Here is a 20,144-nt window from a genome sequence, read left to right on the forward strand (position 1 = left end):
ATGTTGCCTCTCTTATTCCATCCCTGACATCCACCTCCTAACCAGCAGAGGCTTCAACTCTATACTCTCTTCCCTGGAAGCAAACCCCAAAGTACGAACTCCAGGAGGATTGCCTCTGAGAAAATAGTATAGGATTGCAGTCAGTGTGTTGTTTTTCAAAAAGAAGTCCTTTACCAGCAAGGCTTGAGTTATATCCAAATAACAACCACTGTGCTCATATTGGAGCATAACAGTGCTGAAATAGGTAGCAGAAAGACAGATTTCTACATATCAGTGTGCTCAGCTGTAACAGCCTGTTTGTGTTTCTTAAACATCTGTATGTCACTGCAATTTATTTGTATCACATCTCTATTCTTCCCGAACCCCCAGTGTATTTTTGTTCAATAGAACATTATTTTGGGAAAGCCCAAAAATTATGTTTATAGCCTCTCCCGTCCCCTCCCCTCCCCTTTTGCTTATTAATTTATCTAATAATATCTGCCCTTTACCATGGGAAAACGAGCACAGACCTTTTCTTAAAAAATAATCATTAAAGGTTTCTTTTTTAAAAAATAGTTTTAAAAGAAGAAACTCTGCATTCAAACGCGTTTAGAATAAATTGCAGAAAAAACTACTACATAGCAGCAAGACTACATTAGACTTTTTGATTTCTCCATGGTGTCCTTGGATAGATATACCACCCAGTAGACCATGTTAAATGCTCCAAAAGTGACAGGAAACAAAATGCGTGCATATTTGTCTATCTTACTGGTGCCAGAACTTGAAGGTGGTGGAGCAGGTGGAGGACTAACGGCTGAAGACTTTGCTGCTGGTGGTCCCAAAGTATTCGCTGTAGTCTGAATCTGCTCCAGTCTAGATCCAAGTAAATGGTGAATGGAAGGAGAACCAGCCGTCGCTTGCTGTGCTACGTATCCCGTTAAAACAGGGGTAGAGGGAGGAGCTGAAGGAGTTGCTCTTGCTGAAGCCAATGTTTCTGATAGGCTAATACGGCTGAATGGGTTTGGGCTTGATGCTGAAGGAGATCGGGGTGGAATGTCTGAAAGCCCCTGAGTTACTGTAGAAGGTAGCACTGAACTGTTCCTGGTGTCAATTTTCTTCCCACTCTCAGATTCTGGCTGTAGTGTTGTGTTAGTTCTTTTTCTCACGTTTGAATTCGAGTCTGTACTCTGCAGTATTGAAAGAAGAACATCAGTGATTTTGGAAAGAAATACTCACAGAGAAACTGCCTTCATCTTCAGCTAAGTGCAAACATGACAATATCCCCCAAAGCTAGCATTGTCCTGAAAGGTGTGGATGTGGTTAGTGTGTTCAATGCAAATTCAATGGATCACACTAAGGGTGTATTCACACTGCAGAAATAAAGCAGTTTGACACCACTTTAACTCCCATGACTCAATGCTATGGGATTCTGGGGTTTGTAGTTTTGTGAGATATTTAGCTTTCTCTGTCAGAGAGCTCTGGTGACCCACCAAATCCCAGAATTCCATAGCACTGAGCCATGGAAGATAAAGTGGTGTCAAACTGCTTTATTTCTGAGTTTGGCACCAACTTAAATCTCTTACACCCCTCATGATGGGAGGAAATAATCAGATGGTAAGATTCACTGTTATCTCTTCTAAACCTAGACTCACTAGTATATTCCATTTGCACAAATTTTCAGTTATGATGACAATATTGATACCTGTTAGCTGTAGTGATGACTAGATTTGCTGATGGTTGGAAGCTATTTTGCATGTTACACAAAAGTAAGTGCCACCAAGCTGTCACAGGTTGGAGAATTCTCAACTAAAGCACTTCAAATTAGGGAAGTGGACATTTTTCCTTCTTTTTAATGCTCCCCCCACATAAAATCCTTCTTGTGCATCAAAGCACATCAAAGACATGTGTATGCTAAACCTTTCTAATAGAGGAGCCAATTCACAGTATTAATACAGGTGCTTTTTAAAATGCTTTGAAACAATCCAAAATTGTATCTCCCTCTAGATGCAATCAAAAACAGTACAATCTAGTATTATACCATCCCAGTCAACTTAAGTTGTGTAATGTGTTGAATGGCCCTGGCAACATGGGTAACATCCTCATAGTGGATAGGGCTATCAAAAGCTATTAGTTAGGATTGTTACATATTCCCCTCAGTACTAGAGACAGTATGTTTCTAGGTATCTTTTCCTAAGGAGCACAAGAGGGAGGGTTAAGTTTCATGTCCTGCTGTTGGTTTTTTTTGTAGGCAATAAGATGGGCACTGTGAGAACAGAATACTACACTAGATAGACCTTTGGACTGATCCAGGATAGCTCTTCTCATGTCCTTAATACCTATGGGAATTTCCTACTGCATAACCCACTGCATAACCCACATTGTCAGTTTTGGGGGGGAAACTGGTACTCAGAAATATTTGTCAAAATACTTGGCCTGTTTTTGTAAGTCCTGCAAAACATTTTCAGCATGCTGTGCTTCACATAGTTCATGTAGACTACATTTCAAAATTGGACAAAAAGCCTGGTTCCTAAAAATTCACTATGCAGATCCATCACTCAGGCAGTGGCTGAAAGCTTATCCCAGTGTGAAATGATACCGAGTGACTGACCTTAATACTCACAGCGATGGCTAAATGGCTCAAATTTGAATGTCAGTGATCAGGTTTTTTTGTGGGGGGATGTAAATTAATTGAATAAATACAAACAAAATAGCTCATCTGAACATTTATTCTGCTGGGTAAATGTTGACTCAAGAAAACCATCTCTCTCACATAATACCAAGTAACATATGAATCCAATGGCACGCCACACAGAGATATACTTGACTTCTTTCAAACCACTTACAAAACATCCTGGGCATAACATGCTGTTTGAAGGCCCTGAAATTCATAGCCCGAAAAAGCCACAAAAAAACCCATGTGTCTGTTCTCCAGTTGATTGGGATGCAGCAGACTGACACTTTCTCTGTCCTTAAGAGTGATGTCTAGGGCTTGGAAGAATTGTGACAGGAAGCTTGCATCTGACAGTCACATAGAGATCGCTCATGGAAGGGAGGGTGGAAACACCAGTTTACTGTCCACCCCATTCAACTGACAGGAGAACTGATCCCTGTTGCTTGCTGTGGTTGATGCCAAATAAATCAAGATTGCAATGGGTTGGGCTAGGAGATACTACTTAGTTCAGTAGCTGATCTAGAATCTCAGCCACTGTTGCCTCTGGATAGGCAAGTGCAATTTTAGCAACTTAAATACACTGCAATGAATGTACAAAGTAATGTGCATTCATGCATGTGGGGCTTTGGGCATAGCAATGTCTATAAAGCAGCTAGGTTGGAATAAAGCATAATGTCTTACTCTAAGCAAGTAGTTATTGAATGGCAGTATAGCTGTATAGTTGGAATTGCTCTTCTTAAATGGGCTATATAGATCTCCAAGTACATATTTCATGCAGAGACTCCATGGTACAGTTTTTCAATGTCACTTTACATGGGTGAAATTAAATGGTAAGAAACCTCAGCCCTGACACTGAATAGACATTATGTTTAATGCTGTAACAGAAAATAAGGGAATGGATATGATTTCTTTTTAACAAGAACCATTTATATTTGAAGAGGAATCCAAAGGAGAAATATGACTTTGGATATCCTCAATACTATATAACAAGTAAGAATAGCATTTTTGCATGTTGCCTTTTGAATGCCACTGCTATAAAAGGCACTGCCAGTTATTTCTGATGCCACTTTAAAATTTACTGTGTGAACAGAGAGAACAGGCGGATTAGAAGATAAAGACTTGTTTTCTAGTATCTCTTCCTGACACATTGTTATGGTTTGTTTACTGAAATGGCAGAATTTCAGGCTTGTTGTTGTTGTATTAATGAGTAAGGTTTGTTTAAAAAAAAGTCCTTCATAAAAATTGATTTATTTCCAAGTGTTTTCCTTTTGAAAAGGAACCCCAAACATCCAATTCCACTGAAAACAGCCAGAATTTTTACATGTGTGTTCTCTTCTATAGTGTGTCATCCAGGGGCTGGGGTAGAGTAGAAAATGGTGGCCTATTTCCCAAAGTCCTGCCCTGATGGCACTACAGAGCCTTTGTAGTTCTGAAGGAAATTGAGGTCCTCGTGTCAGACAAATCCTCTGTCATCACCTGAGGTGGAACAGCAAATGGAAGCTTTCTCCCCACAACAATGATCCACAGTTCCTTAAAAAAAAAATCTCCACCTACATCTCTCCCCTTCTCTGATAGCAAAACTACAATGATAATAAATTAAGAAGTAACAATTTTCTGCCTTTTCATGAAACCCCAAACTGCTGCCTTTAATCATCTCAATCACTGCCTAATGGTAGGATTGGCCATGAAGCCAGCTGATTTCATGTAGACTGGAACTTTTATTAAGAAGAACAACTTGTTCCTTAAATCCTCTATCTCACTCACCACCAAAAGAGCACTGAACAATCCCCAGTTCTAAATAATAGCTGAAATGTTTTTGTATAGTGAACTTTTGGAGGGGACAAGGAGCTGGTTTTGATAGCCAGAAATGACAAGTTTTGTGTTGTTGTTGTTGTAGTTTTACTTCTTAATTCATCTCAAGGACTCAGAGAAGACACTGTTTGCATACGTTCCAACTGAAAAATTCATATCAAACTGTATTTGGCACAAACCAGGCAGCATTCCTTACAAGCATGTATAAATATTGTAATTAATTCCATAGTCATCTCTTTCCAAATGGAAGCACGTTAAATTGACCGTGTGTAATGCAATGGAGTATGCTTTTGGCACAATTTACTGCAAATCTGTCTAATCTATTGTTACACATTATGGCAGTTCTGTTCAATAAGGCTGTATGTCTTACCTTACACTGCAAAGTCTATCTTGGATACAACACGGGGAGAAAAGAGAGGTATTACGAATTTCTCTATTAAAAAATAACAACTGACAGGTTCATTTTCTGTTCCCAGCCTACCATCCAAACTCTCCAGGTACAATTGCCACAACATAAAGTGATGCCCAAGTACAAGACAACCCAAGCTGGCCAATTTTTAATAAGCTTTGCCCATTAGGAACAGCTGTTCTTATGCCGTGCAAATTCTGGGGGGGGGGGGGGGGGAGTCCACAGAGCCTCCATAATCCTCTACTTGCGCCAGAAAAGGAAGCATTAGATTGTTTTGCATGTATTACCAGCTTATAACAAGCAAGCCAGTCTTGCAATACACAGTGAAGTTGGATATCACATTTAGAATGGGCTGATACTGTGCAGCCTTGCAAAAGTTGGATTTACAGCACTCAATTCACCAGCATATCAACCAGCATGAAAATGACAAACGTGAGTCATGTAATTATATAACGGGAACAAGCAGACAAGCAAAACTGTGCTTCATGTTACAGATATATTGATAGATGACAGGCAGTCAGAATAGAAATGGCTAGTCTAAAACACTTCCCTACAAAAAGCAGAGAAGCTTTTATATGCTAGCACTAAAACATACAATGTTTAGTATAGTCTGACTCCTTAGCACTGTACTATGTGCTTTTTTGACATTCTTTTGAGTAAAATGGCATCACATGATATTAAAATGATGACTAAAAATTCTCTGGTTCTTATTGTTTGGAGATGAAGAGGAGGAGGAGGGGGAGGAAGAAGACAACAATGACAAAGATGATGATTTTGCACTTAAAAATTAATCACTATACTCAACCAAAAAAGAAGACAACCCTTGTCATAGCCTTTGAATGTATCTTTTAAGTTTAGTCCCCTGAAATACACCATTAGAGCTAAACATCTCAACCAAACTATGAATTCCAGGAAGCCATAGCATGGAGCCATGACGATAAAAGTACTATCAAGCTCTTGTAACTGTGTAGTATAGACACAGTCTTTTTGCAGTTAGTGAAAAACCTGGCTGATAACTTTTCTCTGAAACACATAGGTCAGAGGCTGCAATTAAATTAGAGTAATCATCGCTCTTGTTATGACCCCTTCCCAAGTCAAGAACTCTATCCCCGGTCTCTAGGAAACAAACTTGTCTTGGTCCTCACTACTCTTTACAACATGGACTCTACCTCTTTCATGGTGGAATTCAAAGACATAAGGGATCTTGCAGCATCTTTGAGACTGAGTGAAAGAAATAGGTAGAAAGATGTAGCGAACTCCCCAGCCTCATCGGGGCTCTCTTGGCTAGTTCAGCACATCTGTTTGTTTGTTTGTTTGGGCTCCCATAATACATGCCAATACTTAGGACCTTAGTACCTAAACCGATGGCCTTTGAGCATCAGATCGGGGCCACGGCAACCGCACAATACGGCCTTGATCCAGCGTTAAGTCCACCAACAAAAGAGAATGGCTAGGGACTGCCACTGCTCTCCTCCTGCATCTGCTGTCTTAGGCACCACAAATCATGGCAACTGTGGTCTATAGGGGCATGAAAACACCATGAGCTACATAAGGAACTTCCATTGGGAAAATTATGGCCAAGGGCTGGAAATTCCTTCACCTTCAATTTAAACAATAAATAGATTGCTAACTCCTCTCCACCATGGAAATAAATATGATTTAAGAATACTAAACTTGGTTTGCATTGCACCCCATATCCTAAAGTTGCTAGGCACACCCTGCAGACATATGGACAGAATCTGCACAAATCCTAGAGTGTAACAGTGTCTAGCAAAACATTACAATCGATTCATGGGTGCAGTCTATCCACAGCTCTCCCACACACCTGCACAGGGACTACTAGATTTCTTAGATTTGAGGAGCAGGTTTCCATGACCAAGCAGACTGGAACCCTGATCTCCAGAGTTGTAGTCCAATACTCAAACCATTTCACCACATTTGAATTACACTATCAAAATGAGGGCTGGCAAAGCTGCTTTTAAAAAGCAATCTATTACAGTTATAGACTCCAGACACAAAGGATCAGTTAGTTAGTTAGTTATCATTACAATTGCAATTTTTTAAACAGTAAGCTGTTCCTTTCTCCTGCCTCAGACATCATTAAAATAGTTACTTTATAGTGACTTAAAAAAAATTGAATGGAAAAGCCAGTGGAGCCATGGTACAAACCATTTGTATCTGCCTTGCTTCCATCACACTACTCAGAAGAGGTAGGCAGCAACATGAGGTAGAGCATGAGTCAACCATGGGATCAGGTGATATTCCTTCTCCTTCATTTTAGTAAGGTCATACATTACAAATCATAAGATTATAAAATAAATTACATAAACCATTAAAAAAGAGTTGAATTGTCCATTCTTAAGCTTTCATCTTAATGTAACTTAGATATTGAAAAAGGAATTAATAATAAGTAACTAATTACTTCCAAGCTCTTGTCACAATAAATAAAATGAGCTTACAGTCAGTCCTCACATGTAACACAAAATGAACTGCCTTGAAGGAGAAGAGATGCTGGGTTCAATGGCATCATGCTGCCTGCTTCTTTTCCTAGACATTATCCAAGAAGCTGGGTGGAGAAGACATAAACCGGTGACATCCACATGCCTCTCTCAGCTTCCACTTTAGCCTCAAGAGGGGCTTCAGTGAAAGCCACGATTCTATTCTTCATGCTTCTTTTCTTTTTATTCCAACAAATTCTATTTTTAGATATGTATATTTTATTTTTAAAAAAGAAAATCTGGTAATGAGGCGTTTCATCGTGAAACAGGGTCACAGCAAAATGTTTCCCTTTCTGGTAATCTCCTAATCTTTATTAGCACAATATTTAACCCTTGTCATGTACCCATGGGAGAGTAGTGGCTTGGAAACTAGGTCAGCTCCAAGCAAGCTCTCTTCCCATTCAGTGTGTGCTTTGAATTAAAAGATATTTTCTAAAGCCAAAAGTTTCAAAATGCCTCAGGTTTTTTTTATTATGTAGGCTGGACACCATACAGCATAATCACCAAAATACCACAGATGGATTCATCTTCCTGTGACCTCCAAATGTGTTGGGTTATGAATTCAAGCTATAAACATAAACAGAAAGTGAATATAGAAATGGAGAAACTCCAGCCTATGGGCAAGATTGGACCTACCAGACCATCCCACAAGGTAACTCCACAGAATCTCACCTCTCAGAATAAGGAAGGGCCTCAAAGCTGTGAGTTGGGGTTTGTCTGCCCAGGCTAAATAAAACATTATCTTCACTGTCCTCTCAGCAAGGAGTCTAGATGATGCAGAGCCCAGTCCCCGGTTCTAGTGCAAACTGTCTGGACAATATCCAGCCAGTTCTGCAGCAAATCCACTGAATATCTCCCTTAAATTGTTTTTTTTTTTTTAAGTTACCTTTTGCTCTGGTTCTTCCAGAGCTCTTGGTTGCAACATCAAGCGTTTGTTTACAATGCATCCCACTGTGCCACAGGTGCGAATTGCTCATTCTCAAAATGAGGAGTCCAGCCAAGTGATTGATGCTGGGCACGTCATTCTGATCTCAGAGCAAGAGACTCACCCCAGCAGCAACAGTGCCAGGTGGCACAATGGAGTCCCCAAGGTAATGGGGACGGGGGGAATGTGAGGGCAGTGTTGATGCCAGAATACTCCGGGCTGTTCTCAGAGTATCCTGGCCCTGGAGTATCCCGGCCCTGGAGTATCCCAGCCTTGGTTGCTTTGTTCCTCTTTTACCTTCCCCACACTGGGATGTCTAGGGAGGAGAGAAAGTGGGTGTTTACTCAGTGGCACTTCAAGGTATCAATTCCAAGACTAGTGCCACATGGCGAAGGCAATGGAGGAGTGAATCTGGCTTCCCACTCATTGTCCAGTACTGATTTTGTCCTTTCCTGCTGAAGAGCATGATATAAATCTTACAAACAGATAAACAAATAAACAAACCTTTCTAGATCCCAGGAGCAATTTAGCACAGAATTATATGCTTAGAAGCATGTGAATGTTGGATTCTGTGAAGGAGTGGTCTGGAAAGTTTTCCAGATGTACACTCAGCTTATGAAAGATACCAATCAGGCATTTTTTCTCCCTCTATTTCACTACAGAGGCCGAGTTTCTACCTCAATGTAGCATAACATAAATAACCTTTAGTGGATTCACAATCCACATGCATTATGCAGTTCCTATACTGGATACCAAAGTAGTGCAACTTATGATGATCACTGTAAAGGCATGTAGTTGACACCCCATTGCACATGGGAATACTCAACATTTGGCCTCTGCACATTTAGTAGTGTTGCTTTAGGCCTTGTTGCAGAATGAGCAGAGTCCGATTGCAGATTGCATGCATTCTGCCCAAAATGCATTAATACGTTTTCTGCACACAGACCTTTACTTCCATCCTAGTCATCTGGATATGGCTCTGGAACCATATCCAATATAACATTCTGCATGCATAATACAACTTACACCTGCACATTTCACTAACAGAATACCAGCCAAAGACTGAAAGTAGGCACTTAGACTATGCCCAGCATTTTTCACCCATTGCTCAGAGCACAGAACTGCCTTGCCTTTGCAGAAGAATGACTTCAGTATTTTGGAGCTTCCCATTTAGGAGGTTTTAGAAACACCTCAGCATCCTCTGGAACATTCAATCTTTAAAATACCCTTGAGCAAAAACCCTTCTAGCTGAGCTACTTCAACATAGCTGGAAGCAGCAAAAGACAGACCAGAGGTTAAGAGGCTGTCAGAGCAAATATCAATATCAAGCTCCTTGCTGCAAAGCAGTTCTGAAGATCAGTTTCATACAAATCAAAGCATATAACTATGACCACAGAGTTTACATACAGTAGCAAAGAGAGGCTAAATCACCAAATAGCAATGAGGGTGAGGTTTCTCCATTTTCAGAAATCAGGTGTTGAAAATCAGCATTAACAGGCCTTATTGAAATGCCTTTACAACCAAAAAATCCTTCAGATCAGTCATGACTGACCTCTCTTTCTTGTCACACATTTTCTGAAACCATGTCTGCATGATAAACTAAAATGAGAACTTTATTTTATTGTGAATTAAGTGGAAGTGGCTAAACAAAACATGAACTTCCCATCTAGGGCAGGACAAATCTTTCAACCACAACTTCATTCAGCTTTTCCAAAACCAGTGTGCAAGATCTTCCTATTTGTTTCTGGGTTTTTTTAAACAAAATAACATAAATCAAGTTACAGGCTCTGCCTTTTTGTCTTGCACTGAAATCCATGCCATTTTATTGTATATATTTTTCTATATGTATGCATTTTTGTATGTGTGATTTCCCTAATTTATAAACTTTCCCCTACTGACTAAAGTAAGAGAATGAGTGTATGGGGGGGGGGGGGGGTTTCCAGGTCTGGCACATGATCAAGGGCTGCATACTCAATGGGCAGAGCTAACATCACTTTTTAAATGGAAAAAAAATCTTGAAATAGACTATGGAGCTATACAGACGGGTAGCATACAGCCACCCCTTTTCGCCCCGGATTGGGGCCACAGCAACTGCACGCCATGGCCTCTGGGGGACATAAAAAGAAGCCACGAAAATCAGCTTCTTTTCAGCATCCTGGAAAGGGCATCATAGGTGCACTGGCATGCCATGATGATGCCCTTTCTGCCTTGCGTCGTTTGGGCGCTGTGTAAATGGGCACATGCCAAAATGGCACTATGAGGGCAGGGTCACAGCATCGAGCATGTAGACGCTACACCGTGACTCCATCCACAGGCTGGCACAAAGGCCCAGTCTGTATCTCTCCCCCCATGTTTCCATTTATGTTTTCAATATTTTAATATAAATTTCATTGTTACTAAATAAAATTGTTCCACTCACAGTTGAGTAATTATTATTATGTTTATATATAAAAGAAACTTAATCATGTTTAAATTGGCTATTAATATGACATTGACTATGATATTGAGTATCCCATTGACTATACAGTCAACCCTCCATATTCTACCATCCATGGCTTGAAAATATTCTCTCTCTCACACACACACACACACACTCCGAAAAGCAATCTTGATTTTTCCAGTTTTTAAAAAGGGATACCATTTTACTATGCCATTGTATTTAATGGAACTTGAGCAGCCACGGATTTGGGTATCCATGGGGGCTCCTGGAATCAAATCCCAGCAGATACCAAAGGCCCTGAGTGGTGAGTGGTTTGACTGTTGGACTAGAAATCTGGGAGACCAAGTTTCCAATCTCCAGTCTGCCAAGAAAATCCACTGGGTGACTTTGGGCAAGTAAGTCACTCTCTCTCAATTTAAAAGGGAGGTAATGGTGAACCTCCTCTGAATAAAACTAACAAAAGAATATTAACAAGCATGGACAACCAGGGGGGGGTGATAGCTCTGGAAACCAAGCCCTATGGGGAATGGAACAGGGAGCTGAATATGTTTAGCTTGTAGAAGAAAACATTGAGTGGTGATATGATATTATGAATGGGAAAGAAATACACAAATATAAAATGGGAGACATTTGGCTTGATAGCAATAATTGTGAAAAGGAACTCGGGGCCTTAGTAAAAAAACTGCTAAACCTGGGCCAACAGTGTGACGTGGCAACCAAGAAGGCAATGCAGTTCTAAGCAGCATCAACAAGTGAATAGTTTTTACATGAAGGTTAGAAATTGTGCCACACTATTTTGTTTTGGCCAAACCTCACTTGAAATACTGTCCACTTCAGGACACCACAAAAGCATTTTGACAAGCTGGAAGACAGTTAACTGTTTGGAACCAAGCCCTATAATGAAAATGTAGGGAGATGGATATTTTTTTATCTTGGAGAAGACAAGATTGACAGATGATCTGATGACCATCTTTAAATATCTGAATGGATGTTATGTAAAAGATGGAGCAAGCTTGCTTTCTGCTGTCCCAGAGACCAGGAAATGAAATAATGCATTCCACTTACATGAAAAGAGATTCCACCTATTTTATTTATTGTTTGTTTGTTGGTTTGTTTGCACTTATCCCACCTTTCTCCCAAAGTAGGATCCAAGGTGGACCTAAACATTAAGAAGAACCTCTCTAATGTAAGAATTGTCTGACAATGCAGTAGACTGTCTTGGAAATTGGTGGACTCTCCTTTTAAATTTTTAAAACAAAGGCTAGATGTGCATCTCTCAAAAGTCCTTTAATGTGCATAGCAGGGAGATAGAATAGATGGCACTTTGTGGTCTCTTCCAACTGACTCTGGGCTAGTCTATACCTAAGTGTAGTGTGTGGATTCCTGAGAATTTTCACACATTCACATTGATGGGTCATTGTTTTCTCTCTCCTGTGCAAATTCACATTTGTTTGCATCTGTTCACTCTCCCTCTGCAGAAAATGTGCAAATGCAAAGGAGATGGACAACCACTTGGGTAATCATGCACAATTCTGTGGATTTCTATGAATACTCCAGTAAAATCCACAAAGCCCACACTTCTCCAAATTGCATGTAGCTGGAATGCATTCTTTTTAACTGGAATGAGGAGCATTTTAATTGTGTAGACAACCCATCTGTGCTATCCATATTTAAATACCTGAAGAGATATAATGAAGAAGATGGGAAGATGTTTTCTTCCAATTGCTCCAAGAACCTAAGAACAAACAATGGGTTATTACTCTTGGCTTGTCACATGAGAGCTAGGTCACTGTGTTCAGATGTCATGATAAACAGACCATAGGAAGAAGATCTATGGTTCGGTTTTATTGTCGTTGTTGAAAACTACAGGGTTTTCTTGTCAAGTTTCTTCAAAGGGGGTTTGCCACTGCCATCCTCTGATGTTGAGAGAATATGACTTGCCCAAGCTCACCCAGTGGGTTTCCATGACTGAGCCAGGATTGGAACCCTAGTCTCTCAGGCTTCATTCCTACTACAGAACAAACCAGTTTGCAAACTGGTTTGAATTGGTTTTAATGGCTCTTGTCGCACTTGTGCAGAATCAAGGGAGCAGTTTGATGAGGGGGCTCTGGCACTAGGCCCATTTAAACCGCTTCTTCCAGATCTGCCAAATCCCCCAAGTCTTTTGCGATAAACTGATTCAGTGCAAGTGTGAACAAAATGCAGATTGGAATTGGTTCCCTGTGACACAATTGTCTGCCCACTCTTGAACCTTCCTCTCTCTGAGTGAAGCATCATTTTTGGGCTGCCACCCGCTCACTGTCTTTACAGCCATTCCTCTATTATTTATTTATTTGTTTGTTTGTTTATTACTTTTGGAACTTTTGGGGAACTTTTCCCCATCTTGTCATACCTTGAGTTTACCTGCCTTTTCCTTTGCTGGCTGGCATTTTTGGGTTTTGGGGTTTTTTTACGACAAGAGATGCAACAGAGCATGTCACCAAATGTGGGTGGAAATGTTAATGCCATTGCCATGATTGACAGGAAAAGAAGAAGCCGCAGAAGAGGGTCCTTTTTGGATCAATTCATTGGTAAATGTGAACGAGATGTGCGTTAATTTAGATCGGCTCAAATCTACTGCGAACAACGCTCCACTGTCAAACCAAATCATCGTTTTGGATCGCAAACTGAATTATTTGTAAGTGGGAATGGATCCTCAGTGTTCTACTCCAACACTCAAACCACTACACTACACTGGCCCTCATGGTTCAGTTGCAGCGAAATTTTGTAGCAGTGATTCTGCTCTGTGCTGCCTTGTTCATAGTATGTCAGAGAACACCCAAGAATTCTGGTTTACCATGATTTCCAAACATACCCATTTTCTCCCAAGGTTCTTTTTGTCTTTCTTTCCAATTATTTCTAAACTGTAGTTATCTGCAAACTGCAATAACTATACACATTCACTTTTCCAAGTCAACTACTGCATATCGATGCACCTTGGCAAAGAAAACCATTTTGAAGCTATATGCAGTCACAAGCCAAATGAACTCTATACAAAATCCACTTTAGTTTCATGGAAAGAATCACAGAATGCTGAATAGAAGAGTCATGCCAGTGAATTTTTACATGATTTTTCAGCTTATAGGAACGAATTATTCATGCATGGCAATAAAAAAATTTGGTTACAAAAACATTGTGATTTAGACAAATCAGGTCAGCACATGTTTTGATACCATTATTTTATGGGAAGCTGGGGACAAATTTAAACAAGAGAAAGAAAATATGAAAGAAAAATTCAAGGAAAGCTCATTGTGTTATGTGGTGACCATTAAAAAGACTATTTATGTACATGTATAAATACATCAAGAACAGTGTTTTGGTGCTCTTAATGTATATTTACATGTGCATAATAGTTTGTTGTGTTCATTAAGAATTCATTTTAGCAATTAAATTGTCATTCACCTGTGTTTGGTTTTATATTATAGACCATAAAGAAGCAGCTAATGAAGCCATAATAAAATAGCATTAGTACGCCAGTTTCCAGAAATCAATTTTTTTGTGTGTAAGGTCATAGTTCTCTATGCAAAAATAGCAATCTTGCACACACAAAAACTTACACAAAAATATCTGCCAAAACCTATCAAAAATACAATTTGTTGTACAAGATTATTCTCTTCTGTGCATGATGTTCATTGCACAAGATTTCTGTTTTGCAAGATTACTGGTTCCTGTTTAGAAAATAGCAATCTTGCACAGAAATACATATCAATATCCGGAAGCAAAGTATTTTATGCAACCCCCTCACCACAATTATAACACAAAAATACATGTTCATTTCTGCACACAATAATTTCCTGAAACACTTCAGAATGTGTGAACACCAGGTGAGAACTATGCAGAAATATTTATTTTCTCTGCAGTGGAGAAAAAAATGTAGCAATTGTTTGTCCTCACTTGTGGCGGTGAAATAGTTAACTATTAACATCCCTAAGTCTTTACAATCCTATTATGTTGATATTCTAGAGCAGCTTGTTAGTTTTACTAATTTCTGGTGATTTATATCTGCGGTGCTTTGAGCCATGTTGAGCATAACAGCATATACTTTTCCAAATAAATAAATAAATGAACACATTGGGTATCTCAGCATGATCGAAGTTGAAACTGAGCTAGGGAATTTTAATTGAAATCAAAATGATGCATCATTAACCTTATAGGAGTCTGGATCTGTTGACTACTGTCCTGAGCCCTATTGCTCAGTGTTTTTTATGTGTTTTGCTGGATTGCATGCATGGACAAAATAAGGAGATAAATAGGGAAAATCAAGAGTATCTAAATCAGACATCTTTCTCTTTCTATCATAATCCTTTGTCCCAGACCTCTGCAGTCTCTAGGTCTTTTCACACATCTATCTATCTGAACATGCGATAACATATTGGGTCAGGAAGAATCAGGAATCTACTTCCACATGCTTGGCATGTGGCAAGAACAGGCTCTGTCTGCAGATAACTGGCACAACAAGGTTTTCATGACTTGGAAAAGTTCCTTATCTGGAGTACAACTTCCAACATCATGCATGGTTTCTGGGACTTACACTTAAAAAAAATGTCTCCAAGCTCTAGCACAGACACAACATGCATACAGATATACTGAAACAGAACTCACTCAGCTGAGTGCATGGTGGCCCATGGCAGGGCCAGTGGGCAAAAGCTCTGATTCCTGCCATGAATTTACTCTATGCACAGACAAAACATGAAAAGGAGCCTTATTTTTCCAACTCACTGGGGAAGAATTATGCCCATTTAATTTCTTCCTTTGACAGTCTGGTTATATAAGGCAATCATAAAGAAAAAATGGATGAGTTGTCTGAAAAATTATCCTGGACATCATTAGAAACTCCTGGGGCTTTATAAGAGGAAGCAGAGGGAGGATACAAATGAAAAGAGATATTTTGGCTGCAGACAGATCCAAGAACAAAGATGTGTAATCAAGAAAATGAAATCAATATACAGTATAATCAATTTCACAGAGTGCCCTAATGAACAAAACAAATTATTTCACACATTCAGGTATGCAAAGTGTTAGACAAAAAAAAAAAAAAAAAATCAGGGAGCATACAATGCAAAGCATTGCTTTGACTATCATATAGAATCTTGCCACTTTGAGAAATCCCATAAAAAGAACAGTTAATCACGGCAATATTTTTCTTCTGAAAAATTAATTTGTGCAAAACACTTGTTTTTGTGCAAAACCCAGTATTTTTGGTCAGAAAACAGTACATTTTGCACAGTCTGCACATATGCAAACTATATTTTGTGAGAAAAGAAAACAGGTTTTTCATCCAAAATACTTTTTCATGAAAAAAAATTCCAAAGCACAAAAAATCATTGAAAAGTGCACAAAATCTCTTCTAATTTCACTTGGTGAGGAGAAAACTATTGAAAGTATGTGTTCTTGCATGCAAAAATGCAATAAGCCATCATCCTGGCCTCAGAGGGAGAGAAGAGACAGTCACAGCTCCACTATGCCTATCCCAGAGGCAGATGAAAGGCCTTCCCTCCATTCCAACTGCCACAGCCCTGGACTTGGAAGGAAAGAAAAACGGGCTGTATCTGCTCAACTTGATGCATTTTCTCACTGCTATTCCCTGCTTCTTTTGTGTCATGTCTTTTTAAGATTGTAAACCTGAGGGCAAGGAACTGTTTAATTATGAATATGTAAGCATTTGCAGCAGAAGAGCATGAAGAATTAAATAAGGAAACATTTAAATCCCTATCCCATCTCTTGTTCTTGTTGTGTGTCTTCTGGCCATTTCCAGATAAAGTTGACCCTAAGGCAATCCTATCAAGGCGTTTTCTTGGCAAGAATTATGTAGGGATTGGTCACTGACTTCCTCTTAGGCTGAGAGGGTTTCCACAGCCAACAGGGATTTGAACCCTGGTCTCCTGAGATCAACAGTCAAACCACTATGCCATGCTGGCTCTCTTATCCCACCTCTGCACTCTGAACTGTGTTCAGTAGATACAATGATCCCCAGCATGGGGAGGTTCATGCTAAACCTGCCTATCCTACAGGCATTAAAAGTGTAGAACATGTCAAGAAAGAAAGAAAGAAAGCAATGACAATCTTAATTCTGTATCAATAAGGCTAAATACATAGGATTACAAAAGCACACTTTTAGAATTCAGGCTTAGGTCTGTATTAAAGAATCTTTAATTTTGTGTTTCTCACACATGTCCGTTTTTTTTAAAAAAGTTGTTTCCATCTAAAAGACCAGGAAGTATGCAAATATTGATAAATTTGCATATTTAAATAAATAATTGAAATAAAATCCATGTCCATCCTTACACATGGCTATTGCTTAATGTGTGAAGCGTGAACAGATGTTCTCATCACAGGCAAAGTTTGCATACGTCTTTATTACAAAATACAGTAAGTGCACTCATTGTTCATCCACCCCATCATTCAACCCTCACAACCACAGGGGCAAAGTCCAAGCTGCATTTAATTCCCATCACTGTTAATGTGTAACAGGTTATTGATGTCCATATGTATAGGCCAATAAAAATGTTAATACAGGCTAATAAATTAGGTGGATTTTTAAAGGCTTCCATTATGTGACAGAAACAACATTCTACAGGCTGGTGACAAAAAGGAGACTGGTTTACCTTTTGTGTCATTGTTCCTAGAATGGCACTAAGAGAGTATGATGTCTGTCCACCTTCAAGGAAAATCTTTATTTATGTATACCATACATGTTTTAATTTGGCTCAATTAACATTCTGTTTGCAAACATCAAAACAACCATGCCTGTAATCACATTCATTCCTCAGATCTCTGGGCACTATCATATATATAAGCCATCTGATTAAAATGAAGAAGAACAATACACTGCAAAATAACACAAAGCAATGGTTAATTGTCCAATGACCAGCTATGAAGACTAAAATTGTATCTACGTTGTAGAATTAATGCACTTTGACACTGCTTTACCCACCTTGGCTCAATGCTATGGAATTCTGGGATCTGTAAATTTGTGAGATATCCCAGGATTCCACAGCATGGAGCCAAGGTAGTTAAAGTGGTGTCAAACTACATTATTTTCGCAGTGCAGATTCAATTACTCTGATGGTGTAATTGCACACTGATGATGTAGGTTAATCTCAACATCAGTCTGAATGAACACAGATGTCATTTTATAGAATGTCTTCCCATTAGGACTTCTTTTTCCAATAACAATTTAAAGCAAGATATTTTCCTGTTGACAAATGAGACAAAAAAAAAAAAAAACCTGGTGTATTCCCTATTGGTTTTAATCACTCCACCTCTGCCTACAGTCTCCAATACACTTAGTGTTGATTGGATTCAATGTGTTACAGTGAAGTGGCCTGAAGAATTGTTTCAAAAGATTTTTCAGTATGTTTTTAACATACCCTGTTCATCACTTTGAAATGTTCAATATGATAAACCTGTATCTAGCTTTGAATACTCTTGCTCAAAACATAAAACCTGTGGCTCTAAATATGCTGTTGAACTGGAATTACAACTGGCCCCAGCCAGCATGCCAAATGGAGAAAAATAATGGGAGTTGTACTCCAACAACATTTTGAGGGATACAACTTGCTCACCTTGGCTGTAAAGTTGGCTGTAAAGTAGGGATTTGAAGAAATATTGGTAAATTCCTTATTTGGCATATTAAGAGAGCCTGTCAGGAGACTGCTAAATCTTATGAAATTTCTCAACTGCAGCACAAGAATGAGATTTGGGGAGGGGGGATCACTTGAGGTTCCCACACTTTGTACGAACTGTCTCTGCACAAAATAATTATTTTTCCCCTTGGAGAACCAGAGCAAAATGAAAAGAGAGAAGGTGAGAGAGCACAAAAGGATTGGCTGATTGAGAGAAATGGCACAAACAGTACATCTGATGCATCTCATTTTTAAAAGTCCACTCAAGAAGGTAGCAGTTATTGCTATTCAAGCTACACAGTCTGCAAAAAAAAAATGCTTCTCACAAATATAAAAACTCTCCTGAAATAGTCACAAAAATACCTTACCATTGCATAGGTGAGGAGAAAATAATTGTACTTTCTTATTCTCAAGAAAAACACATAGGAGAATTCTTGAGTATCCTCAAGGATGAATTTACATCCCTAGTATATATCTATTGTACTTGAAGAATGATTGTCAGAGGCATAATCACCACCAAGAACCAAGCTCCCAGAAATTCAGAATTCTTCACAGAATTAAAGTTAATCTCCATGTTGCCTTTTCTGCACTGTTCTAGTTTTGAGAGTAAGTATACCCTTTTAGCAAACTGCATGTGTGACTATATTTAAAAACATGAACACTTTTAAGTTACCATTCCAGTCCAAATCAATAATAAAAAATACTGATGACAGTTAAAAACACAGGGCCGGAAACCTGTTGGCATGGCATGCAAACATAAGTACAGTGGTGGTGGCAAAAGGAAACAGCCCATAGATTAGCCAGCCAGGAAGGAAGGAAGATATCAAAGCAATTTGCTCATAGTTGGCAAATTCTATCTGCCTTCTTTTTGCATCCCTATGCAACCTGTACTGTAATGCATCAGCCAGACTGCAGCCATAAAATTTAACATATAGAATGTATACCACAATCAATTAGAAGCTGGCTGAAAAAATCCATGCCTTTAAGGCTCATTTAAAATGAAACGTGGGGGAAAAAACAAATGTATTTCCTATCACAAGCCATTTCTGAAGGTATAGGAAGCAATAGTATCACAAAGGCCCAATTTTTCTCTTCTACTGTTTCTAAATAAAAATCTGATGAGAAGTGTTCTCCAGCAACATTTGTACAGGTGACACGAAACACACAGGGATCTGGAGGGCTGCTCATTCCCCAGTCTTGTCTAAGGACCCTTTCACACCACACACATATAGAATTATGATTCCACTGTAACAGCCCTGGTTGCGTCCTGTGGAATCCCAGGCTTTGTAGTCTGGTGAGGCACTAGAGAGAGCTAGCATGGTATAATGGTTTCAGTGTTGGACTACAACTCTGGAGATTAGGGATTAATTCCCCACTCGAGCATAAAAACCCATTGGGTGACCTTGGACAAGTCACACTCTCTCAGCCTCAGGGGATGGCAATGGCAAACCCCCTCTGAAGAAACTTGCCAAGAAAACCCTATGATAGGTTAGCCTTAGGGTCGCCACAAGTAAAAAATGACTTGGAGGCACACAACAACAAAATACTAGAGCTCTCTGGCTGAGAGTTCTCAATGTCCTTCTCTAAATCCCAGAATTCCATAGGCTGTTACCTAGCAGCTAAGGTAAAATCAAGGCACCAGAACTGTTTAATGTGAAAGGGCCTTCAGACAGGTAGTGTGATTTCCTTCCCTCTTTGGGAAGCCACAAAGAGTCTTTACATTATATTATATTATATTATATTATA

The 20,144-nt window shown here is 39.3% G+C and overlaps 1 protein-coding gene across 1 annotated transcript in view; it reads right to left on the reverse strand.

Moving 5' to 3' along the window:
- Window positions 1-454: 454 nt before the first annotated feature.
- The window catches only part of GABRA4 (gamma-aminobutyric acid type A receptor subunit alpha4), an 81,976-nt gene continuing 62,286 nt past the window's right edge, over window positions 455-20,144 (reverse strand). The window contains exon 9 of the mRNA XM_089526960.1: window positions 455-1,166. Coding sequence (XP_089383086.1) covers window positions 630-1,166 — 537 coding nt within the window. The 3' untranslated portion in view covers window positions 455-629. The remainder of the gene's footprint in view (window positions 1,167-20,144) is intronic.

Source organism: Sceloporus occidentalis, unplaced genomic scaffold (genome assembly GCF_023333645.1).
Source record: "Sceloporus occidentalis isolate IW3139 unplaced genomic scaffold, rSceOcc1.0.p SCAF_5, whole genome shotgun sequence".
Lineage (NCBI taxonomy): Eukaryota > Metazoa > Chordata > Lepidosauria > Squamata > Phrynosomatidae > Sceloporus > Sceloporus occidentalis.